This window comes from Pseudorasbora parva, chromosome 7 (genome assembly GCF_024679245.1).
Source record: "Pseudorasbora parva isolate DD20220531a chromosome 7, ASM2467924v1, whole genome shotgun sequence".
In the NCBI taxonomy this organism is placed as follows: domain Eukaryota; kingdom Metazoa; phylum Chordata; class Actinopteri; order Cypriniformes; family Gobionidae; genus Pseudorasbora; species Pseudorasbora parva.
Genome location: NC_090178.1, coordinates 24341839 through 24356378, shown reverse-complemented (window position 1 = coordinate 24356378; position 14540 = coordinate 24341839). Strand labels below are relative to the sequence as shown.

Below are 14540 nucleotides of genomic sequence, written 5' to 3'. Positions count from 1 at the left end.
ATGTCCTCATACACCACAAGTGAACACACATAAATGCTGACAAGCCACTAAATACAGTACATACCACAGAGACAGACATCCTGCTGTTGCTGCTTCTCCTGTTCAATTTTAATTTCAGCCTCCGGATTAATCTGATTGATAGCCATGTTTTATTAGGGTAACGTTTTCTTTTCCACGCTTATGTGTTTAAGTGTTTACCACTCTACCAAATTTCTAATTTTCTACCTTTTGTTTCCCCTTTTATCTGTGACCTCAGTTGAATGTTTATTTGTATACTTTTTCCCTCAGTCAATCTCCATGTATGCAGATGAGCGAGATGTCATATTAAACCCGAGAAAAATATGCCAGCTTGCATCTCTGTATCTTTATCTGCGACATTGTTTTATTTCTGAGCAACAACACCTCAACTGTGCGTTATGAACAAAACCTACAATTTACAGACTTTTAGAAAGAGAACCCAAGTGCACATTAATATCTCTTCAATACATTTGTTTTTTTTCCAAATGTAGTCTGATCTTGATCTTTCAGGTGGGTTAATTTTACCAAATCAGAGATTAATCTTTGATTAATTTATCACTTTAGATATCCAAAAGAAAACATAGAAAACTTTGGGTAGGCTTAATAATGTTACATGTCTTGTATTGAACACAGCATGTAAACTCTGTTATGAAAATGCTATTGCTCTTCTCAGTGAAATCTTCCTGGTGCCTAATTGATGTTCTTGATTTTCTCTGTTACAAGCGATCAGGAGATGTTTTGTCTAATAGATAAGTGGCAGCTCTATCATATTATAGCATTAGATGTCACCAAAATGTTTAAATAATTTGGCACTTTGGGGAGTCTCAGATTGGAAAAAGTTTAATCAAAACCGTTAAAGAGAATCTGTGAAACATTAAAGAGATATACACTTGTAATCATTGGATTTAGAGTTAAGATTAACATGTTGATTTCTTTATCTCTGGTAAGTGAATCTGTGTAAAGAACTTAATTAAATGCTCATTCAATGGTATAAAGCCCAGGAACTTTACATGTTCTCCCACCTGAGATGCTGGAATATAGGCTACAAAAGCATGCAATCCTGAAAGTGACATGGAAAATGTATGGATGGATTTATGGAAATCATACTCAGAAGGCTGAAGATAGATGCAGAGCTTAAACAATGACTACAACTCTTGTGAAGTCAGACACTGGTTCGAGATTAACAGCGGCTTCTCGTGTTTAATTCACCAGCAAAAGAAGGCAAACCACCAAGAGGATCAGAGAAGAAACAGTCTTGGCACTGGAATTGCAAAATATGTCCAGACATTCACTAAAAGAGGAGAGAAATACAGATGTGATAAATATGATAAATTCAAAACACTGTCTGTCTACACAATGGCATCTCAATGTAAAATATTAATTTCATGGCAAATATTTTTATACTGCAGTTTGGAGTGTTCATAAAACAAGTAACTGTTTCATACTAATGCAGAACTACATACTACGTAATAACTATGCAGAACTACTATTCACCATATTACCAGCATAAGCAGATTATTTTATTCTTTTATGTATTATGTATTAGTTCTATGTCAGGAACTACGGATGAAGACTTGGCTGTACTGCCTCCCTCTGGCAAAGTGGCAACGGTCGAGTCGGACCCCGAATTGACAGCTATGCTTTCCCGGGCTGCCGAAAAGGTCGGGCTTGAGTGGAACCCTCCACCACGTCCCGAACCTTCTAGATTGGATGACTGGTTTCTTGGGGCGGCCCACAATGGTTCTTAGGGTCACGCCCTGGTGCCATTCTTCCCGGAGGTGCATGAGGAGCTAACTAGGTCATGGGGGCACCTTTCAGTGCCAGATACAGACCTGGTGGCTCCTCCCTCCACACTACCCTCGACTGTGTCCAGCGACCGCTTCCAATTGCCGTGGTGACCCGCATCTCCCGTCCAAGCCCTGTAAGTTTACTTCCAACCTCGTTACTTCCAACAGGTCTTGTGGACAGGCTGCGTCCGCCCTGCATGCCTTGAGTTTGCTCCAGGTGCACCAGGCCCAGGCGCTCATGGACATGCACAAGGGTAGGTCTGACCCAGAGCTCCTCCAGAAGTCACTCCTGATGAAAGTCACTGCCTGTTCCAGTGTCAGGTGATGTCCACCTTGGTGGTCCAGGAATGACATCTCTGGCTCAACCTAGCCGACATGAGGGAGACCGATAAGTATCAGTTCCTGGACTCCTGTCTGGAATCTCTCTGTCTGGGTTGTTCGGCGACATGGTTGAGAGTTTCGCCTAACAATTATTGCCCGCCCAGAAGCAGACGGAGGCCATCAAACACATCCTGCCCTGGCGGCCAGCGGCCGCTCCCACTCCGCCGCTGGCTGCAGCACCCTTTGCCTGCTCGTCGCCCAGCAGCAACTGACATCTCGCCGTGGGCGTGGAGCCGGCTGCAGGAAGGACGTCCAGCCGGCTCAGGCCGCTGCCAAGCCAGGTGGCAAGCACTGTTACAAGAGACCCTGAGACCCAGCCCTAGCTTTTCTCTGCCCATCCGTGCCTTACGGACTTACGTGGACAGAACGCGAAGCTTTAGGACCTCAGAGCAGCTCTTCGTCTGTTATGGAGGACAGCTGAAGGGAAAGGCTGTCTCCAAGCAGAGGATGGCCCACTGGATAGTGGATGACATAGCCTTGGCGTATGAATCCCGAGACGTGCTCTGCCCGCTCGGGGTTAGAGCTCAGTCCACCAGGGGTGTGGCCTCTTCATGAGCATTTTTCCGTGGCATCTCGCTGACAGATATTTGTAGAGCTGTGGGCTGGGCAACACCTAACACGTTCGCTAGATTTTATAGCCTACGTGTAGAGCCGGTAGCTTCCCATGTGCTCGCTTCCCATAGCCAGTAACACTGAAGTGCCCATTCTAAGTGTCGGCTTGCTGCGCCACTCCCTTTCCCATGGAACGGATATGTGGGCTTATCTGCTCCAGTGGAGTTCCCCTTAAGAAGGCAAACCCTGTCGAGTCCTCTGCAAAAAGTTTTATGTTTTATGTATATTATGTGTTTTTATTTGTCTGTGTGGTGCAAGGGTGGCTCTGTGGGAGCACCCTAAATTTCGTTGTACTGCCACAGTACAATGACAATAAAGGCTACTCTACTCTACTCTACTACTCTACTCTATAATACTACTTATTTGTATTATATCAGGTAGCATTGTCAGCTGTGATTTGGTCATATTACAATGTGCCCCTTACGTTACAATGTACCCCACCTATGGGGCATGTTGTCACATTTCACTTCCATACTTTTGGGGTAAATCAAGAGAAAAAGAATATTCTGTATTAATGAAGCAAACCCACATAATTGCACTAGACGTGGGAAATTATTGTGGAAAAAAAATAAATACTCTGAACTCTAAGTGAATTTACACAAACAGAGAAAGTCAAAAAGCACTGTGTCCTGCTCTCCTCGGGGGTCTGTACAACTAAACCATGTTCTTCTAAAGTTGTATTGTTCCAATGGAGGGCCGAAAGTTTCAAAGTGTAGTTTTAATATTTTGAGGTAACCATTTTATAAAAGCAATTATTCATTGATGCCTTGTTGTATTAGTCACATCTAAAGGGTTTCTGCATGATGTGACTAATGCTATCATGATTATATTCACACAAATATAGCACATTCTCTCATACCTTATTTCTTAAATATAGTGTTTAATGTTGCATTAAGCCTATCCTTTTTTGCACAAGTTAACAGCAAAAGTTAAAGGGATATTCACCTTATAGCACATGGTCCTTTCTGGGCACTTGCATCAGAAGTAATGTTGAAATTCTTCACTGTCACTTTAGGGCAGGGTAGAGAGTCTTTCTGAAGTAACCCTGAGATATCTATGAAAAAGTATTCAGGATTATGAAACAACATTTAGCTAAATATTCTCAGACCATTTTCATCTGATATCACAGCCGCCTATTTTAATTTATGCCATCATTGCCACACACAGAACGCGTTGTGAAACGTGAAAGGAATGGAAAAGAATGCAGGGTTCTAAGGCCAGTTTTAAGAAGCATAAGTAATTTACAAGATGTGAAAAAAACACAAAAATGTGAAATCACAGACATTTGTCTAGCACGTTTCCATTAAAAATTCCATTTTGTACTTCACAAAACCTACCTTGCATGCTTAAGAGAAATATGATGTCACCACCCTTGATGAACTCTCTTCTAGTCAGATCATCTTTCATAATTGCATATGTATAGAACAAAAAAGTATCCACATATACGGTCTCATTGCCAATGGTGACTTGAGTTCCATTTTTTCGAGGATTGTCCCAGTAATATATGCCATCTGTTACAAAAAAAATGTGTCTTTTAAAAAGCCCTTTGAGGTTAGAGATAACAATGTATTTGTAGTAAAATGCTGCATATAAATGTGTGTGTGAAGGTGTGACAGAAAAATAATCAGATTCTCACTGGAAGAAATCAAAGCAGGGTCAGTGGTGATACTTTGCTCTAAGGACATGCGCTTCTGTATGTGTGGATTCTGGTCGAGCATCTGGAACGTTATTTGTCTCCATGGACAAGGCCACTTCAACTGGTCATCATATTCACCAGATACCAGACGAACATACATGACAAGGAAATGTTGATACACTTCTAACACAGCCTGAAAGCGATAACCATCACTGGAGTAATATAATGGACTGTAATATGTTGAAGATTCCTCTGTTGAAAAGTTCCTTATCTGCCATGTGTGGGGACACTCAGTCTCTGAAATATTGATATCGTCCACTGAGAAGCCTCCACTGGAGTTTCCAGCTCCTTTACGGCCTTCAAATACAACTTTGAAGGGTTTTTTTGCATTCAGTGACACATGATGTAGTTTCCAATAATAACCAGGGAGTTCTGCAAGAAATAAAACTGTACTATTAAACATTTTTAGAAACATTTAGAAACAGTCCTACATGTTTTATTGTTTGTTTGTTTTTTGTTTGTTTTGTTTTGTTTTTCGAGTCAGACCTGTGATCTGATCCATAAGTCTGAGTGTTCCTCTGGTGTCTGTATCACTCTGGTATTCTCGGATCCAGATGTTGAGCTGGTCAGACTCATTACCACTGTGATAGTAGTAGAACTGCAGGCACTGGACTTTGCAGTTTCTTTTAGGGGTCATTGTCTTGCTCTCCATTCTGGCTGTGTCACTCTCGTTTTTGCCCTCAGTGCTGAAGTGCATGAAAAAAGACATCCCTGCAGGCATGAAAACAGGTGAATAGTTGTGTGAAACTGGGTGATACAGTGACTGCAAATGTGGATGGAAGTGAAGAAATTATTTTTGTGTAATTAGTATAAATCCCTTCCAGTGATATCAAAACAGACACTATCCATTGATTGACTGACTGTAACAGATCTCACCATTCTGTTCTTTGCTCAAGTAGGTGTGGTCAGTCACATTGACACCTCTCACTGACTTCACTCTCTGCCAGCCATAATCAGCAGCAGAACAGACGCTCATCTCACACAGAGATTCATCATCAAAACTGCAGTGGTCAAGGAAAGAGATTGAGGAATCTGTAATGCAAACAGGCAAACACTGAGGCAAAATCAATTCCTTATAGCTTCAAATTCGTAACAGGTTTTTCCTGGTCTCTCTTACATCAGACTTTAAGTCCTACTGAAATATATAAAGGGGTGATGAATTGAGAAATCAACTTTCCCTTGACCCTTTGATATATGGTAATGGTAATATAAGATTATCCAGAGGGCTCCTTCACCCAACAATTAGCCTTTCCTGTACTACATTTCCCATAACACGTCCGCCATGTCCGCTCCGTCCTGCAAAGACTTATAGAGAATCAACTCTATGCCAAAGCTGAGAAGTGTGAATTTCACCAGACTGCCACTTCTTTCCTGGGTTACATTATTAGTCCTGAGGGGGTTGCCATGGATGACAACAAGGTCCAGGCAGTGGTTAAATGGCCCTTACCAACCACCATCAAGGAACTGCAACGCTTCTTAGGATTTGCCAATTTCTACAGAAGATTTATCAGAGGCTTCAGCACAATTGCTTCACCTCTCACCTCCATGCTCAAGAAGGGAAATACTATCATGCTCTGGTCTACTTATGGTAAGAATGCTTTCCACAAGTTGAAGGAATTGTTTACCACAGCCCCCATCTTACATCATCCAGACCCCGAACGGGAATTCGTCGTCGAGGTGGACGCCTCCAGCACGGGTATAGGGGCAATCCTCTCTCAACCTCAGGGCAATCCCTCCAAACTGTTTCCTTGTGCATATTACTCCCGCAAACTACTACGCAAACTAAACTATTACACCCACTGAACAGAATTATGACGTGGGAGATCGTGAGCTACTGGCCATGAAGGCAGAAACTCAACAATGGCGGCACTGGTTGGAGGGAAGTAAGCACCCATTTGTTGTCTTAACCGATCACAGGAAGATGGAGTATCTTTGTTCAGTGAAACGTCTCAACCCCAGACAGGCCAGATGGGCCCTGTTCTTCACCAGTTTTCAATTTACTACATACAGACCTGGCTCCAAGAACACCAAGGCTGATGCTCTCTCACGTCAATATGAGTCCTCCTTAGTACCACCAACCAGCGAACCTATACTTCCTCCTACTATCATTGTTGCACCCATTCAATGGGACATCATGACAGAGGTCACAGATGCACACCATACTGAACCACCTCCTCTGAACTGCCCTGCTGGTCGCACTTATGTTCCCACATCTCTCCGCCAGAAGGTCATTCAGTGTGTATATACATCACTCAGTTCCGGTCACCCAGGTATAGCAACCACCACTCAACTTGTCGAGAAACCGTTTCTGGTGGCCTTCTTTACAGTCTGATATCATCATCTTCATCCGCAATTGTACTATATGTCAGACTACCAAACCATCACACCAAAGGCCTGCTGGTCTTTTACACCCATTGCCTATTCCACAACGTCCCTGGTCACATACTGCTATCGACTTTGTCACTGACGTCCCAAACTCTCAGGGCCAGACCACCATCCTCACTGTAATTGATCGCTTCTCCAAGGCCTGCCGCTTCATTCCCTTAACTAAACTTCCAACTGCTTTAGAGACTGCTGAACACCTTTGCAATTATGTATTTCGATTTTATGGCCTTCCAGAGGACATTGTTTCCGATCGGGGACCCCAGTTCACTTCAAGGCTCTGGACATCCTTCTTCCAGAAACTCAATATCAACATCAGCTTAACATCTGGCTATCACCCTCAGGCGAATGGTCAAGTGGAACGCCTCAATCAAGAGCTCACCCAGTATTTACGTTCCTATTGTTACAACAACCAAACCGACTGGAGTCGGTATCTGTTCTGGGCCGAGTATGCACAGAACTCCCTTCAGAAGCCTTCGACAGGACTCACACCCTTTAAGTGCATGCTCGGATATCAACCTCCACTGTTCCCTTGGTCAGGAGAGCCCTCGGATCTCACATCAGTTGACCACTGGCTTCGGCGGAGTGAGGCTGTTTGGAACGAGGCTCACATTCACCTACAGAGGGCAGTTCGGCGCCAGAAGGAACAGGCTGACCACTATCGCCGTCAGCATCCAGATTACCGCCCTGGTCAATGGGTCTGGTTATCAACCAGGGATCTTCGTCTCAGGCTACCCTGTAAAAAGCTCAGTCCCAGGTACGAGGGTCCGTTCGAAATCATGCCTGTACGACTATGTTTGTTTATAATAAAGCTGCAAATGGATTCGACCGAGTCTGCTGCCTCGTTACACAACTGAAAAAAAAAATTATGTGATCAGTCACTTGAAAATTTTCAATTGGAGACCTGATTTTCTTTTTTTACAGTGTGATGAAACACACCTCTACAGAATAATAAGCACGTCTAATTCAGTAGCTCCGCCCACCGACTCATGGAGCTGTTTGGGTCACGCTTCCAGCAGCACTAAACATGCCGAAGAATAAAGCAAGATATTGCACTATTCCTGGTTGTGGGAGAACACAGTCGCTGCATAAGCTTCCTTCGGATCCTAGTATTAGGAATGTGGGGGTGAACTTTATTTTTAATGAAGTTCCAGCTTACATGGGGAAGATATTATATGTGTGTTAGCTTCATTTCACTGCGGAATCGTCTCAGGTGGTGGATTTGCAGACATATTGTAATTAAAACACAATGCTGTGCCTTCTATATTGGATCCGACAGGCAACACACTTATGTAAGTAAAACGTGTTTTTATATGTAATAGTATTGCATTGATATAGATCGTTTTGATTATGTTCACGCGTCTAACAGAACATACATTAAGCACGCTGTCACAGGCAGTAGAATCCCTTATTTGATGGTTCATTGCGATTTGGGATCAGACTCAGACATGTATGAGCCAGGACTTGCAAAGCCCAACTTCCCAGGGCTATGTGTTTTTCCAGACGGGCTTCCAAAACGTAAGCCCGTCGGCAGGCTGGTGAATCTCAAATAGTGAAATAATATTCCTTTCTTGATCTGAGATCTTCACTCTCTTGACTTGACATTTGAAGGGTGTGCGTGCGAGTGAGTGTGTGTGTGTGTGTGTGTGTGTGTGTGTGTGTGTGTGCGGTTTACACTTATATCCACTGATCAGACGGGCCAAGTAATACATGAATAATAATAATAATATTCTAACCTACGCAGGTGGGTGAGAAATAAATAATTGTGTTATCATTGTGGATAAAGACGTTTACAAGCCCTGTGATCGAGAGCATCACATTAATCAAAAGTAATCAATAATGTTTACTTCCAAGTCTCCAGTGCAGCACGCCCATCAAAACCCAGCGCTTTGGAGAGAGCTCAAAACCAGTGTAGAAAATACTTATTCATTATGATGTTTTTGAATGTAAAAACTATACGAACATCTTTAGTTGACCTCAGACAACAGTATAAAAAAATAAAAAGACACCTTTAAAGGGATACTTCACCGCTTTTTCATTTTAAACTGTTATTCCCTTACCTAAGACGAGTTGATACATACATCTCTCGTCTCAGTGCGTGCACTTAATCTCTGACGCGCGGTGACAATCTGATAGCATTTGGCTTAGCTCACTAAGCCCAGTTCATTCACTATGGTACCAAACAGAGATCAAGTAAGAAGCGACCAAACACCTCCACATTTCCTCTATTTATATACAGTTACACAAATAGTTGAACGATCAAGTATGGTGACACAAAATAAAACGTGGTGCTTTTCTAAGCGGGTTTAGAAGGAGAACTACTTTGACTCTGCGCAGTAAAAAGTCACGCCTAAAAAATAGACAGCAATTGACAGAAATGAGAGAGGGACGGGGAGATTAAGTGCACGCACTTAGACAAGAGATGTATGTATCAACTCGTCTTAGTTAAGGAAATAACATAGTTTAATATGAAAAAGCGGTAGAGTATGCATTTAACAGACTGTAAAATGAAGACGATGTGTGAGAAAAACTCACTGCATTTATAGAGTTTGTTGAGCTCAATCGCATCATATTCACTGATGTCCAGGCGTTGACCAATCACATCTTGGAACTCTGGACGCTTGGTGATGATCGTGGATCCATTACCGTTACTGAAGGCATTTTTATCATAATGCATCACAGAGTAATAGTCATATGGGGTGCCTTGGATGGTGGTCAGGTTCTCGCCGTATTTTTCAAAATTATACTCATCCCCTGAAAAAAAAGACTAAATGAGTTATTAAGGTGATTGTTCATAAATAATGGCTTATTTAAGTGTTTATGCTGATTAGTTTAATGAATACTGGAATCAGTATGTCAGTGTATGTCTTTATAACTGTTTCACTCTTTTCCTTAAAACTATAATAAAAAAGTAAATCATACAAATACAAGGCCACCTTTTATGATGTTTTGAAAGTTGATTGTCACATAATCATCTCTGTCATATCTTGACTGTTCATGCAAAAATCCAAGTGCATGGAGAAACTCGTGCTCAACAATGCCTTTTATTCCACAGCCATTTCCAATGGAAAGAGGCTGACCTCCAGGAGATGCGCGGCCAATGTATGACCAACACCTGCAAAATAAGAGAGATAAAAGCACATTCATGTAGCAGGTGCATTAATATGTAGTTTATTTAGTTTATTTAATGAATGTGTTATACTATATTCATTCAGTACAGCATAGTTTAGGCTGCATCAGACAATAGTCTAAAATGCCATATATTATATTGTTGAATGCTATTGAAGACATACTATACCCTTCACGACTCTCCACAGAGATGTAAAATTCTTCTGCTGCTCTGGGCTTAAAGTCAATACATGATTTCAATCTGAACTGCTCAAAGGCTCTCAAAATGACTCCTCTGTAGTTCATACCTACACAATGAAAAATGCATAATGGTGAAAAAAAAAAAAAGTTAAACTAATTTAGAAGTTGATTTTAGAAATCAATGTTTTCTTACTGAGATTCACGCTCAGCGTATACGGGACGGGAATATCCCACCGGTACTGGTTCTCAAGAACGGCACTCCTTTTATTAGGCTTTAAAGCAGAATGATTTAAGTATCCTGATAAATATTATATTGACTGATTTCTGAATTATCCAATGTTCAATATACTTGTAGAATTTCTTTGAACAGAACTCACCATCATGATGTCTCCTTCTCTGAGATTTAAACCTGGCATTCAGTATAAAGTAAATATGCTTGTGTTCAGTTTACAGTAAATATGCTGACATTCAGTTTACAGTAAATAGTGTTAATTTACAATGAATACTGTTTAATTTACAGTAAATAAAATAAATAATCCTTAAAATAAAGGATTTAATAAGGAACAACAGTGTTTTTATAGTAAAACAAGGGACACTCGATATATGCACTGTACCACACAATGTATGTAATTTAAGTGTTTGCCGATAAATATGTACAAAAGGTTCTCACACATAACAAATTTGTTTTTCTTAACCTATTTATGTTCAATTTAATTCAAAAAAGACTTTTAATATATATTTATATATATATATATATATATATATATATATATATATATATATATATATATATATATATATATATATATATAGAAACACATTTATCTCTAGAAAAGCTTTTGTAACATACCACTGTTCAAAACTTTGTGGTCAGTAATATTTGTATGTGTGTGTGTGTGTGTGTGTGTGTGTGTGTGTGTGTGTGTGTGTGTGTGTGTGTGTGTGTGTGTGTGTGTGTTTTACAAAAAATTATGTTACAAAAGCTTTCTATTTCAGATAAGTCTGTTCTTTTGAACTTTATATTCATCAAAAGATCCTGAAAAAAAAAAAAAACTGTTTTCAAAACTGATAAAAATCTTAAATGTTTCTCGAGCAGGGAATCACATCAGCACATTATTCCCTCAGGAAGATTGTTTTTTTGTCATTCTAATATGGGGCAGTTGCCAATCCTAATGTAACCTTACTGTTATGTATTTGAGTTCTTGAGATAATATAGGCTAGTAGTTTTACCTTTGTTTATATCTGGAATGTCCTTCCATTCCTCAGTAGTGCCTTTAAGGAAAATATAATGGAAAAAAAAATAGAAGAGAGGTGAAGTTGGAATATAGAAAATAATAATTTTAGTGGAACGATCTGAAATTTAAATGAGCAAAAAAGCAATCAAAACTTCAGACAGTAATGAAAACAAGATATTTTACATGGCACAATTTAGACATTAAAATAACAGCTTCATATAAGAGACTGTGTTGTACTTACCATTTATTTCAGGTGATGGCTGAGAACACGACATATAGAAACAATACTCAGGCATTAAGAAAAATATTTTTCAACATTTTATAACATAAGCCGTCTATCCAACTTACCATTGGTGATGCAAGACAAAGAGCCAAATCCAAACTCAGCAGAAGAAAAGCACGTAACTGCATTTTTACTGGGAATCATAACGATCACATTTTATAATTAAGGGTTTATCATTTGCATTAAAAAAATTGCAAGCAAAATGCACGGGATGCACAAGTATTTTATAATGTTGTTTGAATCTCAATTACATTTAAGACTATGAGAATATGTGATTAAAAAATAAAAGGAGGATACATACCAGGTTAAGTCATTAACAGATAAGGTTAAAACATAAAACAGTTTGACCACTGAGCTTGTAATAACAAGTGAGAGTCCCTGAAGTTATTTAAATATGCAACGTTTTCCTACTTCCTTGTACTGAATTCCCATTGGAAACAATGACATACATACATACATACGCCCACTGAAGGCAAGCTGGAGTGAACCCAAGCTATTGTTCAGAAAACTTAAACAAATACAAATAAACAAAAACATGATGTGACGATGACATGACTTAACTATAACTTAATTTGAAATTAAACATGAAGATGAATATGAATATGAACATGAACTTGACAATGACTCAAAAACAGCAGGTTACATAATCAAAGCTTGACAAAGAACAATGGTAACACAACGCTATTTATACACAAAGAAGAATGACTAACAAGAAACACCTGAACAATAAACCAAAAAAACAAACAAGAACATGACATGAGACTATGGAAGCACACGACAGGATTGCATGAGGAAATAAAGGAATCATGACTTGAAAAATAAGACATAAACTATGAACATGAAACAAAACAAAAAACAGACATGATAGATACCCCCTGCCCTCTATGGGTGGCTCCACAGACACACCAGGCTCCCACGTCACAGACACACAGCGCACGCTTTCACATGAATACTAATCACCCACACCTGCAATCCATCATTCACCCCAATCACCCACAGTATAAGAGACTCACACACACACGCAGTTATTGTCCGGTCTCATTTGAGAAAGGTACTAACCTCTTCTGCTTATACCTTAAGGACTCCCTCGATGATACTTACCCGTCTCCAGTATCTTCTCCCCAGTCTCCAGCGATCTGCAGTGACCTCCAGTGTCCAAGCGTGTGTGTGTTCAGTGTTCTCCATCGTTCCTCTCCTGCGTCTTCTCCAACGATCTCCAAGTGCACCCTGAGAACCAAAACCCTGAGCCATCACCAGCATATCTACACTCCGTCAAGTTATTACTCTACTGGTTGCTCAATAAACCTGAATAACCCACCATCTTGTCTCCGTAGACTCTGTACCGTAACACTAAGCTTGTGAAGGGGAACAAGAACTGGATCATGGCCTGAGCCATGGAACAGTTAAAGGCCCGGACCATCGAGCACAGCTGGGCTTTGACCGTGTGGTAGGGGTGTTGAAATGAATCGTTTCTACGTTGCATCGTGATGCAGATGAAGGCGATTCATTATCGTTTCAGTACAAACCAGATTCCAAAAAAGTTGGGACACTGTACAAATTGTGCATAAAAAAAGTATGCAATAATTTACAAATCTCATAAACTTATATTTTATTTACAATAGAATATAGATAACATATCAAATGTTGAAAGTAAGACATTTTGAAATGTCATGTCAAATAAGCTTATTTTGGATTACATGAGAGCTACACATTCCAAAAAAAGTTGTGACAGGTAGCAATTAGAGGCCAGAAAATTGAAATGTACATATAAGGAACAGCTGGAGGACCAATCTGTATTTTATTCAATTGGCAACATGATTGGGTATAAAAAGAGCCTCTAAGAGTGGCAGTGTCTCTCAGAAGTCAAGATGGGCAGAGGATCACCAGTCCCCCTAGTGCTGCAGTGAAAAATAGTGGAGTAATATCATAAAGGAATTTCTCAGAGAAAAATTGCGAAGAGTCTGAAGTTATCATCATCTACAGTGCATAATATCATCCAAAGATTTAGAGAATCTGGAACAATCTCTGTGTGTAAGGGTCAAGGCTGGAAAACCATACTGGATGCTCGTGATCTTCAGGCCCTTAGACGGCACTTCATCACATACAGGAATGCTACTGTAATGGAAATCACAACATGGGCTCAGGAATACTTCCAGAAACACTGTCGGTGAACACAATCCACCATGCCATTCGCCATTGCCGGCTAAATCTCTATAGATAAAAAAGAAGCCATATCTAAACATGATCCAGAAGCGCAGGTGTTTTCTCTGGGCCAAGGCTCATTTAAACTGGACTGTGGCAAAGTGAAAAATTGTTCTGTGGTCAGACAAATCAAATTTGAAGTTCTTTTTGGAAAACTGGGACGCCATGTCATCCAGACTAAAGAGAAAAAAGTTGTTATCAGCACTCAAATCAGAAGCCTGCATCTCTGATGGTATGGTGTTGCATGAGTGCTTGTGGCATGGGCAGCTTACACATCTGGAAAGGAACCATCAATGCTGAAAGGTATATCCAAGTTCTAGAACAACATATGCTCCCATCCAGACGTCATCTCTTTCAGGGAAGACCTTGCATTTTCCAACATGACAATGCCGGACCATATACTGCATCAATTACAACATCATGGCTGCGTTGAAGAAGGATCCGGGTACTGAAATGGCCAGCCTGCAGTCCAGATCTTTCACCCTTAGAAAACATTTGCCGCATCATAAAGACTTAAGACAGTTGAGCAACTAGAACTGACCCTGTATTAGACAAGAATGGGACAACATTCCCATTCCTAAACTTAAGCAACTTATCTCCTCAGTCCCCAGACATTTGCAGACTGTTAAAAATAA

At 40.4% G+C, this 14540-nt stretch overlaps 1 protein-coding gene across 2 annotated transcripts; it reads right to left on the bottom strand.

Annotated features, from left to right (window-relative positions):
* Positions 1-854: 854 nt before the first annotated feature.
* On the bottom strand, positions 855-12081 carry LOC137083069 (meprin A subunit beta-like). 2 transcript variants are annotated; one of them, XM_067448755.1, is made up of 15 exons: positions 12005-12081; positions 11769-11836; positions 11662-11680; positions 11416-11457; positions 10563-10594; positions 10379-10457; positions 10175-10292; positions 9813-9991; positions 9412-9630; positions 5371-5526; positions 4981-5205; positions 4435-4866; positions 4136-4309; positions 3744-3852; positions 855-1309 (listed from the first exon to the last, which is right to left on the bottom strand). In XM_067448755.1, the coding sequence occupies exons 2-15, from the start codon at positions 11829-11831 to the stop codon at positions 1219-1221; spliced, it is 1938 nt and encodes a 645-aa protein (XP_067304856.1). In that variant the 5' UTR covers positions 11832-11836; positions 12005-12081; the 3' UTR covers positions 855-1218. The 2 variants fall into 2 exon arrangements, with proteins under 2 accessions (XP_067304856.1, XP_067304857.1); XM_067448756.1 differs by lacking the exons at positions 10379-10457; positions 10563-10594.
* Between the last annotated feature and the right edge of the window lie 2459 nt (positions 12082-14540).